At 37.6% G+C, this 27,152-nt stretch overlaps 2 protein-coding genes across 7 annotated transcripts; both read left to right on the top strand.

Annotated features, from left to right (window-relative positions):
- The first annotated feature begins 2,473 nt into the window (after positions 1 to 2,473).
- On the top strand, positions 2,474 to 14,505 carry LOC118822616 (NEDD8-activating enzyme E1 catalytic subunit). 6 transcript variants are annotated; one of them, XM_036591779.1, is made up of 18 exons: positions 2,474 to 2,536; positions 2,649 to 2,687; positions 5,142 to 5,256; positions 5,357 to 5,437; positions 7,472 to 7,554; positions 7,687 to 7,767; positions 7,852 to 7,895; positions 8,220 to 8,284; positions 8,617 to 8,772; positions 8,986 to 9,088; positions 10,942 to 11,055; positions 11,181 to 11,234; positions 11,497 to 11,533; positions 11,738 to 11,819; positions 11,955 to 12,055; positions 12,170 to 12,233; positions 12,317 to 12,371; positions 13,929 to 14,505. In XM_036591779.1, the coding sequence occupies exons 1-18, from the start codon at positions 2,517 to 2,519 to the stop codon at positions 14,015 to 14,017; spliced, it is 1,383 nt and encodes a 460-aa protein (XP_036447672.1). In that variant the 5' UTR covers positions 2,474 to 2,516; the 3' UTR covers positions 14,018 to 14,505. The 6 variants fall into 6 exon arrangements, with proteins under 6 accessions (XP_036447672.1, XP_036447674.1, XP_036447673.1 ...); XM_036591780.1 differs by having other exon boundaries at positions 2,482 to 2,536; positions 2,649 to 2,719; XM_036591778.1 differs by having other exon boundaries at positions 2,482 to 2,536; positions 2,649 to 2,875.
- A 3,831-nt stretch (positions 14,506 to 18,336) lies between these two features.
- Positions 18,337 to 27,016, top strand: LOC118822564 (chemokine-like protein TAFA-4). Its single transcript, XM_036591692.1, has 4 exons — positions 18,337 to 18,442; positions 21,743 to 21,898; positions 25,162 to 25,286; positions 26,977 to 27,016. The coding sequence occupies exons 1-4, from the start codon at positions 18,337 to 18,339 to the stop codon at positions 26,986 to 26,988; spliced, it is 399 nt and encodes a 132-aa protein (XP_036447585.1). The 3' UTR covers positions 26,989 to 27,016.
- Positions 27,017 to 27,152: the final 136 nt, after the last annotated feature.

Raw genomic sequence — 27,152 nt, 5'->3', positions numbered from 1 at the left:
CTGCATGCCACATTTGGCCGTGGGGCGGATCTCTGGACACCCCTGGTCGAGGTAATCAAAGTCTTTGAATTTGGATTCTCAAATATCATTGCAAGAAAGAGAAGTATCTCCAAAATAGTAACTTTAGTTAAGTGATTTTAGAGCATTTCTATTGGTCCATTCATCATGAACTTTTCACACAACGTAAAAGCTAGAGTGTTAAAATGATGTAAAAAAAAAAATAAATAAAAAACAACAAAAATGGAGATGCATGATTTGGACTGTGACAGTATATTAATTAAGTGAATTCAAACACAATATTTGTGTAGGAAATTTTGTGCAGCAAATACTGTGAATAAAATGGATCATTGTCACTGTAGTGAGTGTTTAATTCATTCCTCTATTTCAGGCACTGTCAGGTTTTCGTCGTAGACATGAAGACCACTGATGTGTCCGATTTGAACAGACAGTTTCTTTCCAGGCAAGACTGCAGTTTATGCAAAGCGACACAGCTTGGCTTTGAGTTAATATCTCTCTTATTTGTAGCAGTTTTCATGTAGATTTTGTGGCCTTTCATTTTTTGCACGTGTTCATCTTTCAAGCCCTGTTATAGTGTTAAAAATTTTAATGCTGATATGCAGGAATGTGGAGAGTTCAAGGCTTCATACAGCACACTCCCAACTGCTCGTCTGATTTGGAACAATAAGGACAAGGGATGATAGTGTAATTCTGCTGGTTAGTCAACTGCTTAAAATTAGGGATTTATTACTTAGATATGCAGAATTCATTAAAACCTAAACATTCCCTCTCACTCTAAGAGGTTCGCTGTTTTCTTTGATGCGATACCAACAGGTGCTAGAAAGACTGTGATATACCTTCTATACAGTCTCTAAACTGTACATTGGTGTTGACTGCCCTCTAGTAAGCCTGAAATCTACGAAGGAATAACAAATACTCAAGCCACTGTAACCACTCCCCCTGCTGTTTATATTTGGAATAACATGTCTTGTAAAATTCAATGGAAAGCAATTTGGCCACTTCCAAAAAAATCCTTCTAACCCACAAAGTGGATGCTATCCTGTGAAATTAATTTTGAAATATATTATATATATTATATAATGTATACACCAAACAGGCATTATGACCATTACGGGTACTATTTGGGTGGTGGATCATTCTCAGCACTGCAGTAACACTGACGTGGTGGTGGTGTGTTAGTGTGTGTTGTGCTGGTCTGAGTGGATCCGACACAGCAGTGCTGCTGGAGTTTTTAAACACTGTGTCCACTCTATTAGACACTCCTACCTTGTCTGTCCACCTTGTAGATGTAAAGTCAGAGACGATAGCTCATCTGCTGCTGCACAGTCTGTGTTGGTCATCCTCTAGTCCTTCATCAGTGGTCACAGGATGCTGCTCACAGGACGGTGTTAGCTGGATATGTTTGGTTGGTGGACTATTCTCAGCCCAGCAGTGACACTGAGGTGTTTAAAAACCTCCAGCAGCACTGCTGTGCCTGATCCACTCAGACCAGCACAACACACACTAACACACCACCACCACGTCATTGTTACTGCAGTGCTGAGAATGATCCACCACCCAAACAGTACCTGCTCTGTGAGGGTCCTTGTGGGTCCTGACCACTGAAGAACAGGGTAAAAGGGGGCTAACAAAGTATGCAGAGAAACAGATGGACTACAGTCTGTAATTGTAGAACTACAAAGTGCACCTATATAGTAAGTGGAGCTGATAAAATGGACAATGAGTGTAGAAACAAGGAGGTGGTCATAATGTTATGCGGTGTATATATAATCACACACACACACACATATATACATATATATGTATATGTATACTGATCAGGCATAACATTATGACCACCTCCTTGTTTCTACGCTCATTGTCCATTTTATCAGCTCCACTTACTACAACCACCATCACGTCAGTGTTACTGCAGTACTGCGAATGATCCACCACCCAAATAGTACCTGCTCTGTGAGGGTCCATAAGGGTCCATACACCTATATATTAAGTGGAGCTAATAAAATGGACAATGAGCGTAGAAACAATGGTCATAATGTTATGCGGTGTATAAATAATCACACACACACACACACCTACACATATATATATATATATATATATATATATACACGTATGTATATACACATAATTTTGATTATAATATTATTACTTATATTAAATTTGTTTCTATTATTATTGTAAATAAAAAGGTAGGTTAAAAAGTGAAAGCCAGTCATTGGCTAAAGCTAGAGGATAGCTATATTTTCAAATAAAAGTGTCTACGACCTTATAAAAGATAACGAGCTCCCATGTTTAGAAATATAATAACATAAAGAAGCCTCTGTTCTATCAGTTCGACAGATTAAACAGTATTAGTGGTAATAAAGTGACCCTGTCCGAGTTAAAGCGAGCGAATGAGGGACGCGCTAAACTCACCAAACTTCACTGGACACGCTTAAAGTCGGAGCCGGCGGCAGTGCATTGTGGGAAGGCATGGCACGGTGAAAGCATAAAGTATGGCGGATGGGGAAGAGCCGTAAGTAGCGTTGAATGAACCAAATATTTAGGGAACAGATTATGATAATGTGTGGATAACCACCTGGTGCTATACGAGTGTGCTTGAACCTTCTTTTATTCTCTCTTTTTAGGGAGAAGAAAAGAAGGAGAATAGAGGAGCTGACTGAGAAGTTAGTGATGAAATGCTAAGCGCTGGCTGCAGGTTTGAGTATTCACAGCATAGGGAGTGTGAAAATTCATCCTTTCTCATCCGAACCGAGACTATCCACTTGATAAAAAGTACAGAACACAGATTGGAGCGGCTCAAAACGCGAGGAAGAAAGAAACAGAGGAAGGATTTTTCTATTTGGACTTCATTGTAAGATATTAGCTAGCTAAGTTAGCTGGCTAGCGGCTAACTAGCCTCTGTGCTTGTCAGCACAAATAAACAAGGCCGTTGTAGAGAGGAGTAACGTTCATTAGGAGAAATGAAGTGGTGATGAATTTTCACATGTTGTACTGTAGCCAACGTTACGTAGCACATTTGCACCAAATCCTTTTTGGAAGTGTCTCTTTGTTAAATCAATGTCAGGTCCTGATTTTGACGCCTGGTTCCATAACAGACAGACAGGCTGGTAGTGAGAGCCGGCACTGCTTACACAGTGACACCCTAGTTTGACAGTAGGATGTGACGGTTAATTTACACCTGTTTTCAGGTTCCGTGTTATTTTTCGATTTAGTTTTGTGTTTTAATAGTTTATTTAACTTTAGTTCCATCTGTTAATGTCTTCATTCTGCAGAGCTCTAATTATACAACTTTTATTTTTAAAACATTGCAGAGTAGTATAAAACGGCACCCCTGTGAACAATAAAAACCCTGAACTGCCTTGTATAAACTTTTATATCACTGTTATCGGAAGAAAACCTCCTATCTCCAAAATGGTAACTTTACAGGAGAAGGAAAAAACATACTTTACTTTTAATGTAAGTCAGTGGAACCAGAATTTTTTCCAAGTCATTTTGGGTCATTGCCTTTAGTCCATTCATATTGAAATTTACACACAATCTAATAGGCAATAGGTACTTTCAAATTATGTCAAAAACTGAAAAACATGGAAAATGGAGATATGAGGTTTTCTTCTGACAACAGTGATGTGTTGTAGGGGTGGGTGATATGGCACAAATATAATATTGTAATGCTTAAAGTCACTTTGACAAATGCTCACTGTCATCACAGTATGTAGTTTTTCTGAGCTTTGATGAGGCAAAAAAGAAATAGTATGGCCACATTTTAAAAAAGATGCTATCAAAAAGTATGAATTCAGTGATTTTTTATTACACATAATCAAGGACCACCTAATTAACCTCTTGGACCCCCTGAATGTCTCAAAATCAAAATTCTGAGTGACCCCTGAAAACTGTGTCATGCCATCTGTTAGTGGAAAAAAAATGCAAATTCAGGGAAAGGTGAAGCCTGGAAATGGCGAGTAGCAACTAATGATGCTGCACACGTCTGTCTCAGGGTTGCGCTGTTGCAGATAGTTGGTCCTTCATAGCCTAGCAACTGTAACTATGCCCAGGATACCACGGAAAAACTTTACAGTATGCCGTAGCATATTTGCAAAGCTGAAAACTCGCCCAAGAGACTGGTAGAAAGAGTGAATTGTTACTCATTTCTAAAACCGAAGATAAAAAAGATGTGTAAGATCTTTAATTAATGTGGGGAACCTCATTGCCATTGAAGCTAGCATCAGGGCCGTTATGGCGAGTGAGTTAATAGCCAGCGAACATGGAACCCCTGAAGTACCAGGGACTATTTCCCACACAAGGCATAATGTAGTACATCCAGTTAAACAGAACTAATTTGGCTGCTTTTATGCTGGAATATACAGTTTGTCAGTGGTTTCCAAGTACTGACAATATCCATGATATGCTCAGAAATAAATACTGTGATATTATGTGATGTAAATTATCACAACAATAAATATCATGTTGCCCACTCCTAGTATAGCATGTCTACATTTTACACAAAGCACAATTACATATTCGCAAAATCTTTGCAAAGTCTGGGTCGAGGCATCGACTATAAACAAATTACTGTTTAAATTTTTTCCACATTTTGACGTTTACATTAAAAAATGCTGTGAGATGCTCAAAAGAGAGCAATGGGTGTGTCAGTGATACAGATTTAAATTTTGAACATTCATAGTGGTAATATATTAAAATCGTTACACCCTTCTATAAAACGAATTACATTTTTTCCTCTAATTTAGGATAGTTCAAATCATTAGATAAGAATCATAGTATAAATAAAGTTAGTTTATTTCAGAAAGAAAGAACAGTCAGAGCCTGTTATGCAGGCTATATTATGACTTTTGTTTTTATTATGATCCTGTTTCAGCTCCCCTGCAACATAAAATTCAGTATGAATGAATTCCAGATCTGTTGTGTGGTTAATCTACTAACCTTGTGCACATTGTGTGAGATGTGTGTATATTTTTCTTGCTGTCTGGTGTTTGGACTGTCATTGGACATTATGACTGGTCCACAGGCCAGTTTATAGTGCTTGTTTAATCTGTTTATGATTTTATTGGTCTATTTATTGAGCGTAATTCTATATGCAGTGATTAGGTTTTTCTCTCCAGAATGGCAGTGGATGTCGGCAGCAGTGGTGATTGGGATGGGCGATGGAGTCACGTGCAGAAGTTTCTGGAGAGATCTGGCCCCTTTACGCATCCTGATTTTGAAGCAAGTGATGAGGTGAGCCACTAAAAGGTTTTGAACAAATATCTATTTGACCAAATATTTATCTTTAGTGTTGCAGTTGATCACTTCCTTTCATTTCCCTTTTTTGTTAAAGACTCTCCAGTTTTTATTGGAAACATGCAAGATTCTAGTGATCGGAGCAGGAGGTCTTGGCTGTGAGCTGCTAAAGAACCTGGTAAAGTTCTAATGTTGTCTGATGGAACTGTAAACATGCTTTTTTATTATTGTACCTTTGTCTGTGCAATTTAGAATCCTGCTTGCTTGAGTTTGGAGATTCAGAATGAGGCTGTCACTGTTACTATTAAATCCCCCTAAAATTTACCTTCTCAAGTAGTGAGTTAGCAATATGCAAGATGCATGTTTTAAATGTTGGGTTGGGCAATATAATGGTAATAAGGTATAATATGGTGTTTTAAAAGTAATTCCAAGATTTAAAAATGATGGTAGTGTTTCAAAATGATGATTTGTCCAATTTTTATTGCCTATCTGAAAGGCAAAATAAACACATTCCACCCATTTATATTTTTAAAGAAGCTTACTGATTGGTAGCACTGGTAGAAAGAGGAGAAAAATTAAGCTACGTTCACATTACAAGCCTCATGGCTCAAATCCGATTTTTTGCTCAAATCTGATCTCTCTGACAGTATGGTTCACACTTGTTTAGGTAAGTGACTCAAATCTGTCATTATTGTGAACGAACCGGCGTCCTGAAATGCCCTGCATGCGCACATCCTGCTCAGTAACGTCACATGAACGAATCACGTACATCAACAAACACACTACCCAGCTTCATTATTAGAGCGAAACGAAGGTGAAAAAGGTGAGATGTGCTGCTTTTCTACTGTTTACAGGATTTAACTTCTGTTCGGCGCTGCTGCCATGGTAACGCTGAATGATAGCGCATGCGCAGTGGGAAAAAAAGCACATGAATTTCGATCTGAGCGGCACATTAAGGTCGCATGGCCATGAATCAGATACGTATCCGATCTAGGACCACATCTGAAAGTGGCTCAGGTCGGATTTGAAAAGATCAGATTTGCGTGTCCACACAGCCCTGAAAACATCAGATCTGTCACATTAGGGCAAAAAATCGGATTTGTGCCACTTCAACCTGGTAGTGTGAACGTAGCTTTAGAGCCAGAAAAAAAACTCTGAAACTGAGCACAGTACTGGCACCACACACCTCAGAACACACTTGATTTTAGCTTTCACTCTAACGCCAGTCACTCCACTTTGCGCACTCTAATGTACTCAAAACAGGTGTCATTTTAGCTTCAGTTTGCTGGAACCAAGCCTGTGCTGTGATGTGTGGCACCTTTGGCCTGTGATGAATTTCACTTACCTGAGGAAAATTAGCCAAATCAACATCTATCTTAAAGTCCTTCGGGGCTCTAAGTTGTCTCCAACTTTCAAATGCATCAGCAATATTTCCTTGCATTTAACTCTGTGTGGTCGTAGAGCTTTTAGAAGGATGCCTAGGTTTTTTTAGGGCATTATCTTACTAATGTTTTTGCTAACGTTACCTCTATTGATCCACCTTGTTTGCTTGCTTCCATGGCTGCAGCACGCTGTGTTTGCCTGCCAATTTGTTTAATATCTGGCGGTCCGGAGTGTTGGAATGGTACTCGGAAATCGGCAGCGGGTGGGATCACAGGCCAAAACACAAATGGACTTTCCGTTTCGGATTTGGAAATTTTAAAGGAGGACAAATTGGCTATAGCATTGTTGTCAGAGAAGCCAGTATTTCAGCATAGCATGTTTCCTTAACCGTTTCCATTCCTCTGATGACATTATGATCATTTTATGGTTTAGTACAGTAAATATATTTCATATTGTTCCTTTAGTGAAGTTATTTTTTAAGATTTATTTGATTATCCTTTTCCAGTGAAGTATTTTTGAGTCTTTGAAAGGCAGTGCATGGTTTAAGTTAAATGTTTATGTTGTTTAATTGTCCAAATTAGTCAGAGATTGTAAAAAAAATTTTTTTGATGAAGATTTTGATGAATCCTTTTACAGACGTAAGTTTGATTAGTGATGAACCTCTTTTCTGGGTGGAAATGTTAAATATCAGTAAATTGCTCAATTACTGATATATAACCAGTGGTGACAGCCCCATTAGTACAAGAAAATGTATATATCAAATACAGCGGATACAGTGGGTTATTGTCACTTCATTGCAGTGAGCGTTTGACACATCCCTCTGTTTCAGGCACTGTCAGGTTTTCGCCAGATCCACGTCGTAGACATGGACACCATTGATGTGTCCAATCTGAACAGACAGTTCCTTTTCAGGCAAGACTGCAGTTTATGCACCCACTCACCTCTGAACACTGTGGCTTTGAGTTGAAATCTTTCTTATTTGTAGCAGTCACAGTTTTCACGTTGACCGTGTTGGCTTTCTTTTTTTGCACATCTCCTTCAAAGGTCTAAAGACGTAGGTCGGCCCAAGGCTGAGGTGGCAGCTGACTTTGTGAACAGTCGAGTTCCTGGATGTCACGTTGTACCGTATCCTTCACAGCATGCACACAGTGAATATTTAGTTGTAACGCAGTGATGGTGTAGTTTCTCTTTCCTTAACAAGCACTTAAGTCACTTCAAAAAAATTCAAGATTTTGATGAATCCTTTTACAGACGTAAGTTTGATTAGTGATGAACCTCTTTTCTGGGTAGAAATGTTAAAGCTGCATAATGTTTATATATATTTTTATTGACAAATATATTACATATTATATTATTTATATATATATTTATTTACAGTAAAATGTTTTGCAATTTTTAAAAAAAACTGCATGCTTTGTTAGTGTTTATTGGCATTTCTTAAAGTTGATTTCTCAATTAGTTGTCAAAATAATATGTAATAACTGATTACTTGATTAAAAATGTAATCAGTAATGGCAGCTATAATATGACATACAGAAACTCCTGCTTCATCTTGTTTTGCTCTGGCTCTTATACAGAATTCCACATTATCGTGTGTGGGTTGGACTCCATCATTGCTCGCCGCTGGATGAATGGGATGCTGGTTAGTACATGTTTTGTTTTTTCCATTTCAGACATTAGATCTATTGTTTAAATATCCCCATTTATTTAGAATGCATCAGGTTGATCCACAGTTCTGTCTTAGAGCTGAATTGCTTGTATCTATTCAAAATCCAGAGCTGTGATTTCAGTAAGATCAAAACAATCCTGCATCAAAGGATGGTGATGTGCATTTATGCCTGTCAGTAGTGTATAGAGCTTCTCATGCCACATCACCACCACAGTATTCATATGGCCCTTTCTCCTGTTACAAGTTGGAATCAGCATGTAAGCAGGCTATTCTTGCCTGACTGTGGCTGTGTGGGCTCTCCTCAGTTGTCCCTGCTCGTGTATGAAGATGGGGTTTTGGATCCTAGCTCCATCATCCCCCTGATAGATGGAGGTACAGAAGGTTTTAAGGGGAACGCAAGGGTCATCCTGCCTGGAATGACGGCGTGTATAGACTGCACACTGGAGCTGTACCCTCCTCAGGTACTAATGTTTGCTTAATGTAGTTCACCCTTAATTCAGCACAGGTTGTTATAGTGCTACATTTATGTATGAGTACATTATCACAACACCTTGTAAACGTGTTGTCATTTCAGTTTTTGCAGTGTCTTCTTCCAGCTATTGAGACCTCAGTGCATTTCTGATTCTGTCATTGGTCTGTCTTTATTTTTTATTTTTTTTTTTTCTTCCTTAAAGATTAATTTCCCTATGTGCACTATTGCATCAATGCCACGGCTGCCTGAACACTGCATCGAGTATGTGAGGATACTGCAGTGGCCCAAAGAAAAGCCATTTGGAGGTACTTGTATGCTTGTTCTGGCAGTGCCTACATTTTATAAGCACTGTTGTAATTGTCACTTTGCACTGAAAAGGATTAAATGATTTTTGCCCTGTCAATGAAAGCATTACTTTTGACACTCTCTGGGTTTTGATAATTCACAGTGTTCCCATACGTCCTGTATGAAAATGTATAGACTTGTTTTCCAGCCATGAAAAACACCTGGAAGATAAGAACACTGAAAAAATGTCCTGCACATATAAGTAAAATAGTTAAGTCATGGATATGGCATATATTCTTATATGTATAATATAACGTGAAAGTTTGACCATTCATACCTATAGTGTATAGCTGCAAGATAAAAATCTATTTTGTTGTTCTCATGTAGTGAGTTTTCATAATAAATGCATCTTTAAGATGCTGCCAGAGAGACATCATTACAAGCCCAGTGAGTGCTTCTTTGTGCTGGGATTGAATCCTGTTCACCCAGATGGAGAATGAATGACTTAACCATTAGGCTGAATGGCCAACTGCAGTATACATGTGCACAACTCAAACTACTCCATCCTGAACTGCAGGCCTGAGTGTTCACACATCTATTATTGTGTTTTAAGCGTGCCAGGCAATAATAGATACTGTCAAAACAAACATATTTAATCATATGTTAATTATTTAACATATTTAAACAAATAAATAAACAAAAATATTTTTGTTCTTGTTTGTCTACATAAAAATAAATATTTGTTTTTGTAGCTTTTATAGAAAAAGCCTCTGAGGTAATGCTGACTTTCTCACCTTTTAGTGCACAAAAAATGTTCTTAAAGTTTTGATGTAAATAGTTGTTAGTATTGCATTTCTTTTTATTTTGCCCAATAGTGAATGGTGCTTTTGTAATTTTGTATTTTGCTTTGTACGTAAAGGAGAGGTTGTTAGATTTCTGTTTACACATCCGAAAAAAAATCTCTTTACTTGCGTCACATCCAGTCAGGGGCACGCTTATTTTTATAATATTTTATTGCTTCTCATATCGTCATTGTGATATTCAACAGCTTTACTGAACATCGCACTTTTATCAGTACCGCACAGTCCTAATACTGTGTCAGAACATCTGGTAGAGCTAGGCTGCATGAACATGTGCCAGCGTCTTGCAGCATGTAATGTATACTTCTGAAATTTAAGTAGAACTGATCAAATGATTGGTTGAGTTTGTGATTTGTGAGGGTCAGTATGTTGTGGGTCATTAGAGACCTGTCAAAATTATTACATAATTGGCTGATCGCCATTATTTGAGCTGACCACAGTTATTTTCCACAGTTGGTTTCTTTTTTTATAATCATATGCTTCACAACAAACACATCCATTTGGTTGAGGCAAATACATGTATGTGAAAGAAGGAGAAAACACATTTATTGAGACACTCCAGAGTTCTAACTTCCGACACTGTAAGTCTTTTAGAGGGCAGCGGTGAATAATGTTTGTTTGTTTGTTTTTGTTTGTTTGTTTGATCTCAAGCTGTTTTTGTCACATCAGCAGCTCAGTAGTAGGATAGCTAATCAGCCAGCTTGGCCACTTTATGATTATATGCTAACGGTTGCATGCAACAAACAAAACAGGATAATTAAACGGTTAATCACAATTATTTGTATAGCAATTAATCATCTGCTAAAATTTTATGATTGTGACAGGCATCGTTATGTTATTGTCTTTAATGTTACAGATGCTGACAGTTGTTCATGATTTTAAATCCAAACCAAAGCTCATGTCATCTTGGCAATGAAATTGTGATGAAATTAACAGCAGTAAGAAACCTAATATACTTAAACATTAATATTCTGACGTCTGCATTATTTTAAATGTTTGCATGCTCTGTGCAGATGATGTGGCTCTGGATGGTGATAACCCTGAACACATTCAGTGGGTGTTTCAGAAGTCTCTGGAAAGAGCAGCTGAGTTCAGCATCACTGGAGTTACCTATAGACTCACTCAAGGTAAAGCCATAAAGACCCTGCATTTTGAGTTTCTAGCTGTAAGCATGTTGTCCTGTGATGCTGTGTAAGTACTCTGCTTCAGCATTCTACTGTGATTGATTCCTTTTCATGTTCTGGGTTTCTAGGAGTGGTTAAAAGAATCATCCCTGCTGTTGCCTCCACCAATGCAGTCATCGCTGGTACGGCTCAAAGCAGACACAACACATTTCCTCTCTACTCGGCTCATTACACTTAGTTTTATTTTCAGAACTGAAGAAAATTGGTGTACTTAACATGCTAAGGTCTTCTAAGCTCTTCTTCTATTTCTTCTTATTCCTTAAATGAGCACAGAGTAGACAAAAGATGTCTTGTCGTATATAAAAGCTGAATATGTAATGTAATACAAATAATAAAACACCTTTAACTTTGCACATATTTTACTTACTGTGTATATTTTTGCAGCTGCTTGTGCTACAGAAGTTTTTAAGATTGCTACAAGGTGAATTTTCCTTCTGCTTTTTCTCTTCTGTCATGTGAACTTCTGAACTTCATGTAATTTTCTAAATGTATTCAATTATTTTGACTCCTCACTCTGAATTTTAAACATTAGTTACTTTTGGTGTGTTCATGGTCAAACCAATAATACGTTATTATCTAAATATCTTGTTAATTTTGTCCGCATAAATATTTGTTTGTTTTTCAGTGCTTATATTCCTTTGAATAATTATCTGGTGTTCAATGATGTGGATGGGTTGTATACTTATACCTTTGAGGCAGAGCGAAAGGTAACCCTGCTTTTTTTATGTATTATCAATTAATTACACAATTCATTGATTACAATTTAAGCTCTTGTCACAGTGTACTTTGTTTTAAATAGTGAAAAATGCTTTGTATTTGTGTTCTTGCTATCTGTCAAACAGGAAAATTGCTCAGCATGTAGTCAAGTTCCTCAGAAACTACAGTTTCCACCCTCTGCTAAACTACAGGAAGTACTGGAGTATTTGACAGAGAACTCCTCTCTGTGAGTACTGCTAAATAACTCCTATGAAATTTATGATTGAGAAATATTCTTTTCATTCCCTTTGAGCTCTGAGAGGTCATGCATTGATGAGTAGGTTATGTTTCATATTTTCAGACAAATGAAATCTCCAGCTATCACTGCAACACTTGAAGGCAAAAATAAAACGCTGTACTTACAGGTAAGACTCTGTCTATAAAGGTAATTTAGAAGTGCTGTGTTCGAGATGTTACTCAGATATGTGTATGTTTTATGTTTGTCTAGACTGTCGCCTCAATTGAAGAAAGAACAAGGCCAAATCTCTGCAAAACATTGAAAGGTAAGAGGAACCATACATTTCAGTCAAACTTAATCACATTTTCACATAGACAGAAAGATATACAACCTGTTTCCAAATATTTGTAACAAGTACTATAGTACAAAGCCAGAACATAACTTGGAACTAAGACTGTGCCTTTAATCATATATTAATTGTGATCACAATTTTTGGCTTCTTCAGTCGATTAAACATAATTGACCAAGGTAACCTGAAAGTTAAATAATGTTGTTTTAAGGCACCAGTGGCAAAAAAAATTATACGCTAATGAACTGTCTGGTGAAAAGTATAATGGGCTTACTTTTCTATGTAGACGTGCCGTATCAATTTTGTTACATATTGTAGTGGTAGAAATGCATTTTTTTTTTAAATATCGAATTGTTTTGACAATAATATTATTATTATTATTATTATTATTATTATTATTATTATTATTTTTATGTATATAGTTGAAAAACTATTGTAAAATACTTGATATATACACATTCAAGCACGCACATCAGTCAGTTACATCAAAATGTAAGTATCGGTGTTCACTGAAGTAAGTATCAATGCACTGATAATGAATAATGAGATATTAAAATATGTTCCTTGTATGCACCGTGAAATGTAGTACTGATATGTCAGGCTCAAATAAACGGTTCAAAACTGTATTTAACATACCTTATGAAAGAAAGCTATACTATGTCAATTTTAAGGATTTGGAGACCTGTTGTTAAGTTGTATTTTATTGTGGTGGAAATGTGTAATTGCACGCAATGTGCAGGAAAAACATAACGTCGGTTGTGCTTTGGACCCTTTCTCTGAGCAGTGAATGTAAGTGAATTATCTGCTACTGTTATAATATCTTCATCAGTATTTTGTTGATTTTGCATTTGAGACCTGAACAATACGAGTTCAATGTGTAAAGAAACATATTTCGGTCTGAAAAACACCCGCCACACTCAAAAGCCGTCGCCTCCACCACATCCTTCTTTATAATTTTGCACACTCGTGTGACACCACTGTGCATCACACTTGGAGCACATGGATGAAATAGTTGTCTTTCTTAGTGCTTGCAGATGTTTGCTTTCAATATGGTACATCTTGTAGTTCGAGCTTCTGTCCTCTTGTAAAGTGCTCCCAAACGCCACTATTTTAGCTTCAGTTTTTGGAGGTCTGTCTAGTGGAATCATTTGCCTATTTTCTGCTCTCGTATAAAATTTGAAAACATTTAACGATAAACCTGTCTATTCAGATAGGAACTGTTGTTTATTGGTAGTGAAGTAAAACTAAATGCTCATTAAAAGAAAAGAGCATTGGCCAAACAGTTGTTTGTCAGTTAACTGCTTTATCATTTATATGTTGTAGGATATTTTGATACATGATTCTAATGTACAGTGTAACAAAGTTTGAAATAATGAACAAGAAAACTATTTTGGTTAAATTAGCTGACTAGTTAGGATTGCAATTCCAATATAATATTAAAGAAATGGTGATTATCCTTTTTCCCTTTGCTGTGCAGCCCTACCTGTAGCTATAGATGTTTCTTTGTTTCTTTGTTTCTTTGGATTGTTGCAGAGCTGGGATTGGCTGATGGACAGGAGTTAGCTGTGGCTGATGTGACCACCCCTCAAACAGTCCTCTTCAAGCTGAACTTCACGTCCTGAACACAGCCCCGTATATCAGACCCTTCCTGATAGAATACTGCAGTGAAGCCTGTCTCTCTCCACAGTTTATTGGCGTGACTGCCTCTCCTTCACAGAACTAACATATTAGCTGTAATTAATATTTAAGTATCTGTTTTATTGTGTAAATAAGGCTGATTCTGGGTACACCTGTAATGTTTATGTTGTGTGCTTATTCAGTCCCTCAGAAAATCTCCTTTTGAAGTCTCGTCACTTCAAAGTGTGTTTGTCATTTGAAGATAAACTTCTGTTGTCATTTCACCACCTACACAAGCCATGAGCGTCTGAAGAAGTTGCTGGCACAGACAGTATTCTGCACTGGTGGTACAGATTTCTTTGAAAACTCACAATGATGCTTGGTGTTTTTATCAGGAGCTGGTTTTGTTCATCTCGTCAAATGTACATATCACTGGTCAATCATATGTGTGACAGTAAACATGATCTGTAATTAAAAACACACAAAAACAGTACTTTGCAGAAGGTCTTGAATGCTGGCCAGCGCACTTCCACCACCGTACTGCTGCCTTTTCTGTGTCACTGCTATGCTTAGAATAGTATACCACCTAAATAATGCCGGTCAGCAGTGGCCCCGGGGGCAGAAACTGACTTAAAGAATGGGGTAAATGGCAGCTGACGCTGTGCTTTACAACAGACGGGCTGCAGTCTGTAAACATATATTATAAGATTTGCAAGGTCAGCAGAGCTCATTAAGTTGTCAGTAAGTGGACATGCAAGGTAGGTGTTTCTAATAAAGTGGACAGTGAATGTCTATGATCATTTTTGGTCATTTACTGGCATAGATATGGTCACAGCTGTACAAGCACAGTCGTATTCTAATCTGTATGTTCTACAACTGATGGTTAAGAGACAGGAGGTTGGGCATTTTGAGTTGGATAACTGTTATGTTACTGATAATTCTTCCACCTGTTCAAAAGGGATTCATTTGCTACTGGAATTTAAAAGTAATTTTTAAGATATTTCTGAAGGGTGTCAGTTGTGGTAAAGTCAAAAATCCATTTTAGAAAAGCAGTGTGCCTGCTTAAAAAAAAATAATATATTTTTTAGCTTTATGTTGTTATAACAGTTGAGTTGTGGAAAACATACAGCCTGAAGTTTAGCAGCAAATCTTCTGATCAGTCAGTGTAAACAGAGGTGGATACTTACTAGTTACAAGAGTACAAAAGTAAATTTATGATGGATTTATACTTTTCATATCAGCATTCATAACTTTTATATCTGTATTCGTCTTTTACTCAAGTGTATTTGTTAGGAATCACGTTTATAAGGTTAATGCAATTTTTATGAATACACTGATGCGAAAGACATCGATTTTAATTGATCTTATTTTTAAAATCCATTCATGACTGAGAGGGCCACAGTAGTCATCACTGACCAGCCACTTCATTAACCACCGTCCATTTTATCAGCTCCACTTACTATATAGGTGCACTTTGTAGTTCTACAGTTACAGACTGTAGTCCATCTGTTTCTCTGCATACTTTGTTAGCCCCCTTTTACCCTGTTCTTCAGTGGTGAGGACCCCCATGGACCCTCACATTACAGGTACTACACCTTGTAGATGTAAAGTCAGAGACGATAGCTCATCTGCTGCTGCACAGTCTGTGTTGGTCATCCTCTAGTCCTTCATCAGTGGTCACAGGATGCTGCCCACAGGACGCTGTTGGCTGGATATTTTTGGTTGGTGGATTATTCTCAGTCCAGCAGTGACACTGAGGTGTTTAAAAACTCCAGCAGCACTACTGTGTCTGATCCACTCACACAAGCACCACATCAGTGTTACTGCAGTGCTGAGAATGATACACCACCCAAATACCTGCTCTGTGGTGGTCCTGTGGGGGTCCTGACCACTGAAGAACAGGGTAAAAGAGGGCAAACAAAGCGTGTAGAGAAACAGATGTACAACAAAGTGCTGTATGGTCAGTGGAGCTGATGAAATGGACAATAAGGGTAGAAACAAGGAGGTGGTTTTAATGAAGTGACCCAGTAAAAACCACAGAAAGAGGCAGAAAGTAAAGCGTGGCCCACTGGATCGATGCTTTCATGGAGCACAGCTAACAAACTCGAGTAATCTGCTTTGGAGGAGTAATGGGGGAGGTCTGCTCCGGTCCGGCAGCAGATGGTGTCTTGATTAAGTTTGTGCTGATGGATAAAGCTCCATCCTGCCGTGTGGAGACAGGCTGGGATAATTGAACTTGACTTCTGACTCACCACAACTACAACAGTACACTGAGCCTTCTGTGTCAAAGCTGAGAAAAACGCAAACGCGCCGATGGTTTGCCCTCCTCTTGATGCTGGAGCCGGTTCCGCTCGCGCGTTCAGCACAGGGGAAACACAGAGAGATGAAGAGCCTCCCGCTGAACACGGGGCGTGACTGAGAGACCGAGAAGCGAACAGACTGCAACAAAGGTGAGGAGGAGGAGGAGGAGGAGGAGGACACAGGAGCTCCTCACAGCTCAGCTCATTATGGCTCATTTGTTTTGTTCTCCAGCTTAAAACAATACATACATCATCTGTAGTAATTCTTACTGCGTGGAAATGGCTTTTATTCTCGTGACTTGTCCTGCCAGCTGTCCACTGAGCTTCTCCAGCAGATCCGAGTTTAAAAGGTAAGATCCGTCTAAACCACGAAGCTGATCACGGCATCTCATTCAAACTTTCCGTTCCACCTTAAATTTTAATACATTTTATTACAGTTTAAGGTGGAACGGAAACTTCCAAAAAGAATGGTAGAAATCCAGTGGAGGGAAAGGCTGAGTATTAAGTGTGTTAACATTCTTATTAGTTCGTGATTAATAAACATACACTGCATTTCCAAAAGTTTGTAACTGTCCAGCTCTGAGTTGTGGAGCAGTGGACAGTGTTCTCTGAAATGATGGAGCTCCATTCAGCACTTTTAAGATGAGTCGGAGTGGAGTTTGGGATCCAGAACTGATCATCCAACATCAGCAAAGGGGGACAGACACACTATTAGAAGCTTGAGTTCAGAAGAAGCTCTGGACATTATAGTGCTGAATTCTGTCTTACAGCGTTGATTTCATTGTTACAGTGTTGAGCTCACTTATAGTATTGATTTTATTAGTGTTGAATTCACTTACAGTGTTGAATTCACTCTTAGTGTTGATTTCATTCTTAGTGTTGAATTCACTCTTAGTGTTGATTTCATTGTTAGTGTTGAATTCACTCTTAGTGTTTATTTCATTGTTACAGTGTTGAATTCACTCTTAGTGTTGATTTCATTGTTAGTGTTGAATTCACTCTTAGTGTTTATTTCATTGTTACAATGTTGAATTCACTTAGTGTTGATTTCATTGTTACAGTGTTGAATTCACTTAGTGTTTATTTCATTATTAGTGTTGAATTCACTCTTACAGTGTTTATTTCATTGTTACAGTGTTGAATTCACTCTTTGCGTTGATTTCTTTGTTAGTGTTGAGTTAATTTATAGTGTTGATTTCATTGTTACAGTGTTGAATTCTCACTTACATTGTGGATTTTGTTGTTACAGTGTTGAGTTTGCTCTGTGGAGCTCAGAGAGTTGTTCTCACTGGTTTCTCTTGTTTTGTCTTACATTACTGTTTTCTCTGGGAAGCCAAATCAAACCGGAAGTTATAGATAAAACAAACTGCTGATTTTAAAATCTTTATTTGTGTAGATTTAATTTGCATTGCTGCCAAATGACTGTTTGACTTTGCCAGCTGTCAGAAGCTGTTTCTGAGGCGACTGATTGACTGTAGAGGATATTAGAGAGAGTGAGGAGCGGAAGATGGAAGATCAGATTAGCACAGAGACCGTTATTCAGCAGTATTAGACAGACTTAATAGCACCAATTTCAATCTCTCTCTCTCTCTCTCTCTCTCTCTCTCTCTCTCTCTCTCTCGTTCTCTCTCTCTCTCTCTCTCTCTCTCTCTCTCTCTCTCTCATTCTCTATCTCTCTCTCTCTCTCTCTCTTGTTCTCTCTCTCTCTCTATCTCTCTCTTTCTCTCTCTCTCTCTCATTCTCTATCTCTCTTTCTCTCTCTCTCTCTCATTCTCTCTCTCTTTCTCTCTCTCTCTCAAAAATGTCTGCCCTATTTAAATCATTTTTGTTAAAAAATTTAAAGAAATTCTAAAGTTTTTTTTACTTGTTATTTACTAACTACAAAAAAACCTGTTGCTTTTGACTGAAGCTTCTTTAATGTTAAGTTGGACCAAGACACGTAATACACATAATAAACTTTATAAAAATCTAATATAGACATCAAAGTTCAGTCGTTTTCTGTTGCTTGTCTTCTGCTCTTGTAGATGAATGAGAAGCCGTTTCTATGTGGACCACTGCTGCTGCTGTACATCTGGCTCCTCTGTGCTCAGTCAGTGTCCAGCGGCAACCGAAGCTCGAGGGGCCAGCCAGGTGAGCGCTCTCTCTCTCTCTCTGTCTCTCTCTGTCTCTCTCTCTCTCTCTCTTTCTCTTTCTCTTTCTCTCTCTCTCTCTCTCTCTCTCTCTCTCTCTCTCTCTCTCACACTCTCTCTCTCTCTCACTCTCTCTCTCTCTCTGTCTCTCTCTGTCTCTCTCTCTCTCTCTCGCTCTCTCTCACACTCTCTCTCTCTCAGGACTCATTACACTTGCTGGACACCCTCCATCCACACTCCTCTGAGAGAACATTCAGGCCAGCTCTAATGACTTCTAAAGAGCTATTTGCAGCTCCGCTAGCTCTACAAACACACTGTACATATACCGGCTCACTCAGAAATCACGCTGTGTCACTTCTTTCATAAGTGCATGAACTAACAAAGTGATGCTTTGGATTAATTGGCTTAAATGTGTACAGATTTGAATCAATTCAGTTTTGAATCTCATTTGAATTATATAAATTCGGTGCATCACTTTTCAGTGCACCTTTACAGCTAAGGTTGGTCTAGTAACCATTCCTTTCCACTGACCTTATAAAGACCAAGGGTCATGGTGTTTCACTGGATCTGTAATCAGACTGGAGGCTTTCTCCTCAAAATATATTTTCATGGCATGAATCGTGGCTGATTTAAGGTTTTCCTGATCCGACTGGGTTCATTTACACATTGTGTGTGGATGGTTCTACTGAATTGGTTCAAAGTCAGAGCTGAAAATACAGTTTGTACTTTTAACTGATTTGGACTTTAGACTAAAATACTTTTGCTTTGAATGATGCCATACCTTAATATAAACTAATAGACTGTATTAATAAACTAATACTGTTTCGGTAGAGACTGTTTCGGTAGTGACAATTTTAGCTCATTTTGAGCAGAACTCAAAAACGCTAGCCAGTATACATTCAAACTCAGCTTTGAACAGTTGCACACACATAAAATCATACATTTTTTCATTAAAAACACAAAAAAGTTTACTTAATTGCAGAAAACAGTGTTTCGATAGTGACAAGTGTTAATGTTACACACTTTAGGACACATTTACTTCAAAACAGTGAGATCTAACTGCTCACCATGTGGCCATGAGGGTCAGGGATGCAGCCTCAATTATGCTCTAAAATGCAGGGGTGTGGCTAAAACAAGGCTCCACCTATGGACTAAAACTCTGTTTCAGTAATGAGATGAAAATGTAGGGCAGCATTTTTTGAATAAAGTTTTTTATTTAAAAATTGATCTCATGATCAGTTTAAATCTTTTAACTTCACTTTAAAAGCAATTAAAAATATCTTAAAAAAACCATTGAAATAAATACAAAAAAGGAGATTTTATTTTCAGTAGTTGAAATTTAGGAGTTCTGGTTTGGGACAGACACCTTCCACATGAAAGTGCTCTATACATGATAATTGTGTATAATAATTAATAAATAATGTATATTTAACTCATTACTATCTCTATTAATGCCTTGGGTTTTTTAACAGATCATAATATAATCATTGTAAATATCTAAGGTCTGAACACTTCATTGTTTTTAAATAGTTGTTTTTAGTGTTTGAACTAATTCAGTAAAATGATCCATGGTTTGTAGAACCTTTTCCTGTTTTTATTGTTGGTGACCTCTCTGTGTGTCTCTCCTGGAAGTAGATCACATCCCGTTCTGAAAGTCTCTGACTGACAGACTCTCTGAGATGAAGGGAAGCTTATATTTAGGAAAACTTCAAAGAGAAACTGTAGTTGAAACACTCCATACATCAAATATCCCATATATACACAAGTTTTATCATAATTTTATATAATTAATTTAAAGCCCATGATTCTTTATGTAGTGGCTAGTAGTGTGTATTTTTAGGGTTCATCTGATGTCTGTAAAATACCAGAACATATTATACCTCTATAAATACATTCTATTAATATATCAATAACAGGTTTCAGAGCAAATAACACATTAAACAACACATTGAAACTGCAAAAACAGACAGTTTTGGATTTGATTTTTTTATGGGGTCACATTTACATATATCCATATTCAGACCACAGCAGTTTAGCCCCACCCATTCTTGTTGAAGTTATAAGGTGTGTTTCAGGTAGAACTTTTTGAATGAGGCACAATGCAGGACAGCCAATAGGAACAGAGGAGGGCAAAAATGTTCTCTACTTTTAATGTAAGTTAATGTAAAGAGATTTTATTAGTATTAGAGATTTTATCAGTAATTTTGGAGCATTTCATTGGTCCAATTATCATGGATTTCACACAATGTAAAGGTTTATGCAGAAAACAGAAAAATACTTTTTTCTTTTTTTTTTTCATTTTGGATAGCGACAATATATCACTACCAGTCAATGCACTGCAAAAAAGTGTTTAATTGTAAGGGATAATAATGAGAGGTTGGAAAATGAGCTTGTAAAAATGAATTACAACCGTTATGGCACATAAAACCACACAAACCTCAAAGTCATAATAATCTAAATAAAATATGAGAATGAGAAAAATGTAGGTAGAGGTCCTTTAAAGCAAGAAAAGGAGAGAATAACATGGGAAAACATGTACACAGAATGTATTATAAGAATTCATTATCATTCATTCAATCATTATTGCTCATTATTAATGTAATTTAAATTCATAGTAAATAACAACATATAATTATTAGTGATATACACATATTATTATTGTAAATATGACTAATACATAACTGTTAGCATAATCTAAATTATCAAAATGCATTTGACTGAAACTCACCACATTGTTTAACACATAGTTGTATGCAATAGTTTGGGCGTCACTGGTCAATTTGTTAATTTTCTGAGTGAAAATAAGTGAATTCATTCTCCACAAACTTAAATATGGCATTTTTTTCCTGCAAAATTTAATTCACATTTTCTGTTTATTTGTTTAACATATTGTAGAAACATAAAAATAAATTACAAAATGTGCCATTAGTTTTGCACAGGCAACATTTTATGTTTTGTTTTATGTTAAATTCAACAAATAAACAATAATTGTGTATTAAAATGTTTTCTCTGTAGAGGATGTGAACCTTTTTTTTCCAGCATGTCATTTAACCAAGGGTGCCCAAACTTTTGCATACAACCGTGTAATGTACAGTGTTAAAAAATTCTAGAAGCACAACAGACACTACCATCCCATTGTGTCAGTGTCAGTGCTGGGCCCAAAAACCAACCAAACAATATCTAGTCAATGGTGGTCTTATGTAGGGGTACCTGATATACTGAAAAGTTAGTATAAGTTGATCAGCACTTTATATTGGAATAAAAATCTTTCTCTCTCTCTCTCTCTCTCTCTCTCTCTCAGGTCAGTCTGGAGTGACTCCGGGGACGTGTGAGGTGGTCGCTGCTCGTCGCTGCTGTAATAAGAACAAGATCGAGGAGAGGTCACAGACGGTGAAGTGCTCGTGCCTGTCTGGACAGGTGGCAGGGACGACCCATGCCCGGCCTTCCTGTGTGGATGGTAAGAGCACCACTCAGCTCCTCATAATCGGGCAGTAAGTGCAGGACAGGTGGACAAGTCACTGAACAAAACTCTGTAGTAAGTTTCCTCAAACAGCCTTGAAACGGTAGCTTGTCCAAAAAAAAAAAAATCTACACAGCCCCCAACCCCCCCAGCCCCACTCCATCAGCCAATACATGCTTACCCTCAAAAAAAAAACTTAAAGTTCAAGTATATTTTCCAAGTATACTTTATTTAGTAAGTATACTTACATCAGTGTACTTGTAGTACTTTTATAAGTGTACAATTTTAGTACTTTTAAGGACTAAATTCGCCCACTTTTTACTTTATAAAAGTATATTTTTAAGACTCCTTTGGTGTAAAAAGGGAAAACTTTCAGAACACAACTAGTTTACTTGTAAGTTTTATTTTGTACTTCAATTATACTGTGAAACACACTATAAGTTAGATAATATGTACTAGTTACATACTTCTAGCCCACATTTTAGTTTATGAAGGTATATTTTTTATATTCTATATTTTATATTTGTATTGCAGAAGTATAATTACAAGTACAGGCCACAAGTATATGCAAGTATATGAATAAGTACATACAAGTATGTGTGCAAACAAGTATATATATAAGTACAAGTACAGGCCAATACTTAAACATTTCTGCATACTTGTCATCATAAGCCAAGTTTACTTACGTATAATTTGGTCTAATATATTTTTGATAAGTACATAAAAGTAAACCGAGAGCACACTCACTTATATTAAGTTTAAAAGGATTATACTAATAGCACACTTGAATAAACCTCTTTTTTGTAAGGGTTGTGTCTGAAGTTTGTTTCTTTAGTTTTGCATTGGAGCTACAAAGCTGATGTTGATGTTAATGAAAGCTTATAACCCAACAGTTATAATATACACTGCATGCCTCCATCATTAATCTTAGAGACGTGTGCGTGTGGTTTCTCACACTGTAAACCACATACAAACTTTATTTTTGATTGATCTATTGCCTCAAAGTGTCAGTGTCTGTCTGGAAACAAGGACTTTCATGCTGTGATACTTTTGAAGAATACTTAGTCAAGCGGGACATCAGGAATTTATTATGTTCTTCTATGATTACTTTCCAGAAGAGGGCAGTATAAACCCAGCGATATTGAACTGGACACAGTTGAGCACTGCTTTTTCACTAAATACAGCTTTAAACTGCTGTTAAAATGTCGCAGATTTTGGACATGAAGACTTTCAGCTACACAACAAGCAATTAACATTCCACCTCAGTGAAATATACTGTGGCAGAATTGCATTCACATCACATATCTGATTGGCGTCAGATTAAATCCCCGTCCCTGTATCTCCGTTGTTTTAGCCTTTTAATTTTCACCTTATTTGAAAATGCCAGCTGCTTTTTACGCTGTGTTTAAATTTATATATGTATATATTTAAAGGGGTCTAAAAGTCTGAGACCATGTTGATTGATCTGTTGTTTACTGATCTGTTGAAATAAGCAACAGAAGATTTTGGAATTAAAATAAAAAAGTTATGATGTATAAAATGAAGAAATATTCGTATTTAGTATTATTAGTTCACAACTCAAATTTAACCATTTGACCATATTAAGGCCTTTGAACAAAAAGGTCAGTTCTTTTAGCCTTTTTTCTTCCATTAAAACACACGTTCAGACGACTGTCAGGTGAAATTCATCTACCAATCAGGATCTTTTGTACAAGCTGCCAAATACTAAAAAATTCCATGTTAAAATCTCTAAAATTCTACTTTTCATTCAAATCGTCATGCTGATAATGTCATTTGGAATGAAAAAACAGTAACACTTTACTGTAGGGTGCTGTTCATAAGGCTACATGACAGCTACATAACCTTTTCCTAACAACTGACATAACCCTACATAAATGTTTATATGTGTTTATTCCAGCAGACATCATCCACTATGAAGGTTACATTTGCCAATTTTGATCAAAGTCAGCTAAAGTAGCCTTTATGACAAATGACGCCTGTTGGAATGAGCATTTATAAATAGTTATGCAGGGTTATGTCAGTTGTCATGACAAGCTTATGTAGCTGTCATGTAGCCTTATGAACAGCACCCTACAGTAAAGTGTTACCGAAAAAACTCTGTAGTTGATTAGAAAATAGTGCAAAGTTGAAGCACGCCCAACAGGCCAAGCTGACCTTAGTTTTGGATCATTTGAGAGTTCAGAGGTGTAAAGGATTATAGTCACTGGTCTACAGAGATGTGATACAGTCAGATGAGTCGACCTTTACCACATCCTCCACAAGTGAGTGAGCGCATGTGCGGCGTACACCAAGAGCACAGCATAGACCTACACACTTGACCCCAACAGCGAGATGTCTCTGTCATGCTGTGGGGCAGTGGTCTGCTGATAGGAGTGGTCTCAATGCCCCATCCCCAGGACACGAAGAGTCACTGAATGGTTTAATGAGAACGTAAATGACGTAGATCATGTGCTACAGCCGTCGTCAGATCTCAACACCTGACTGGAGACCTATGGGAGATTTTGGACTGATGTATTAGACTCCATCGCCATCATCACAACATCAGCTGAAGGAGAATTTTTTAGAAGAATGTTGTTCCATCCCTCCAGTACAGTGGCTGCCCAACACCCATCTGTCTATATATGTTCATAATAGATTCATCAGGCTTCATTCAGGCAAGTCGTGATGCTCACCCGTCTCAGACTAGCAGAATTTCGAGCTCCTGAGCGGCTCTACAAGTGCTGGCCTTGTACTTTCTCTGCTCCCTCTGTTCACAGCATGGGCTACATAACAGCCACTGTCTGTGTGATCATACCACAGACTCCTGCTCCATCCAGAGAGAGTGTGTGTGTGTGTGTGTGTGTGTGTGTGCAGTGATACAGGCTACAGTGCTCTGTGTTGTGGTAGTTGTGTCTTCTTCAGTCTCTGAGAGTCTGTGGAGATGTGTGTAGCTAAGAACACTGAGCCTCTGAAGGCTGTTTGAGAGTAGAAGTGTTTACTACTCACTGTTTGTTTTCCACTGTAGTCATTCTCTGCAGATCCGCCCTTCTCAGTCCACTGATTTAACACAAAGCAGCGTTTCAGAGCTCTTCTCTTAGTCAGCACGAGCAGACAAAGTAGAACTGTAGTCCTTGCTATGGTCTCTCTCTCTCTCTCTCTCTCTCTCTCTCTCTCTCTCACTGTCTCTTATTCTCACTCTGTCTCTTTTATTCTATCTCTTCTTCTCTGTCTCTCATGTCCTCTCTTACTCTCTCTCTCAGCCTCTATAGTGCGGCTGAAGTGGTGGTGTCAGATGGAGCCGTGTTTGGAGGGTGAGGAGTGTAAAGTTCTTCCTGACCTCACTGGCTGGTCCTGCAGCTCGGGCAACAAAGTCAAAACCACTAAGGTGAGTGGGTCACCGAGACCCAGTCTAATGCTCCAAATAGAGTTCATTTCCCATGATTCACAGCAAGGATGCACTGACACACACTGACCCCTTCAGACAGCATGTTCTGACCTCCAGCACAGCTACACTTACGCATCCTGACTGACTAGCATGATCATGTTCAGCAGCGTAGACCTAGAAATCCACTCCAGGCTGTGACGGCCACCGTCGCGGATTCCTGACTTCGCTCTGCTGCAGCAGTTAAATGTTCAGTGGTGGCTCAAGGCCACGTTTCACACTGTTCCAAAGGCCCAGTTGATTAATGGAAAAATATGAAGAAAAGTTGATTCTAACATCATTTACTAAAATGCTTTTCAGGCTAATCTGCCACATCTGTAGAATACGGTCAGTACAGACACGGGCTGTAATTATGATTTGTGGACTTCAAAAAGTACAGAAAACCTGTTCACTTAAAACACATGACTTATAATAAAAGTCCAGCTTTTACCCGAGCGAAAGTGTAAGATTAGACCTTTAGGGCAAGAACGACTGTTAGCAGGAATTAGGCCTCATTTTTTTAGCCGTCTTGCTGGAGAGTTTATATGTAACTTTTGCAGCTTGGAAAAGATTTACATCCACGCCTGATCTCTTTCATGTTTAATAATCATTTGCAATTACCAATTAAACAATGAAGTGCTGATAATAATGTCATTAATGAATTTACATAAGATCATTCACAAAATTTACATTTCAAGTGCTTCTGTTTTTGTCCTCTTATTAAAGTGCACTCTTTAAGACAAACTGACAGAGGCCTCAGTTTCATTTTAAACTACAATATTTTTTGTGTTGTACTTTGATTAATAACACAAGCTGTAAACAAACCTAAAGACTAGAAATGATTTGACATATAAATGATACATTCAGTAAAACTGAAGGGGGGCTTCTTACCTTTGTTGATGGAAAGATGCCTCTTTTTAGGATTTTCTTTTTTTGTGCTATAAAAACAAAACTCACTGCTGTTCCACTGTATTTCTCCAACACTGTGTAGGTTTATGCATCATCATCCTCAACATGTTAAACTCATGCACAGCTATACAGTAAATGAGCCCTGTTCATAAGGAGGAATTCTATATTTCATCACTGTGATTTTAGAGCATTTCCATTGGTCCATTCTTCATAAAATTTTCAAACAATGTAAAAGACAGCTGGCGTGTTAAAATGATGTAGAAAAATAAAAATTGACAAAAATGGAGATACATGGTTTTCTTTGGGCAGCGACGATTTACGTGTAAGACTACAGTTCTCACTAAATTTAAAATCCATGGATTTTTCCAATTTGCTTTAATGGGAGGCACAATTTTCACTAGTATGAGTTAAATTTGAAAGTAAAAATAAAACGTTGAAATTCTAATTGTTACGTTTGCATGACTCACGTTAATGCTGACAGACTTCAGTACACTACAGGAAATGCTGGGGGCAATATAGCTTACATTATCTCACTGCAGCACAAAAGACGTTTGTCATACAGACTGCACTCTGAATGATGTTTTTGTGAATGGGTTATTATTAATTGATTACAGTACTTAAATACTACTCAATGTATAATTAGTTATAGGAATAAGTGTTACTTGTTGTCTTAGTTGCTATTTATTGACGTGTTACTACAATCATTCTAAAGCTCTGATTCTTTCCTCCCTCTTTTCTTGCCCAGGTGGCACGGTAGCAAGATGAAGACCACAGATGTTGAAAAGTGATAATAACTCATCATAAACACGTACAACTGTACGTACTGCAGCTGGTCTGAACTCTGCAAGTGTTGAACAAATGCACAGACACGTACTGGCGAATGCGCGATGGATGTGTGAAGTATTTGCATTAAAGGGCAAT

This window comes from Colossoma macropomum, unplaced genomic scaffold (genome assembly GCF_904425465.1).
Source record: "Colossoma macropomum unplaced genomic scaffold, Colossoma_macropomum, whole genome shotgun sequence".
Classification (NCBI taxonomy): Eukaryota; Metazoa; Chordata; class Actinopteri; order Characiformes; family Serrasalmidae; genus Colossoma; species Colossoma macropomum.
The sequence above is the reverse complement of the archived record's forward strand: the minus strand, read 5'-3'. Positions and strand labels throughout refer to the sequence as shown.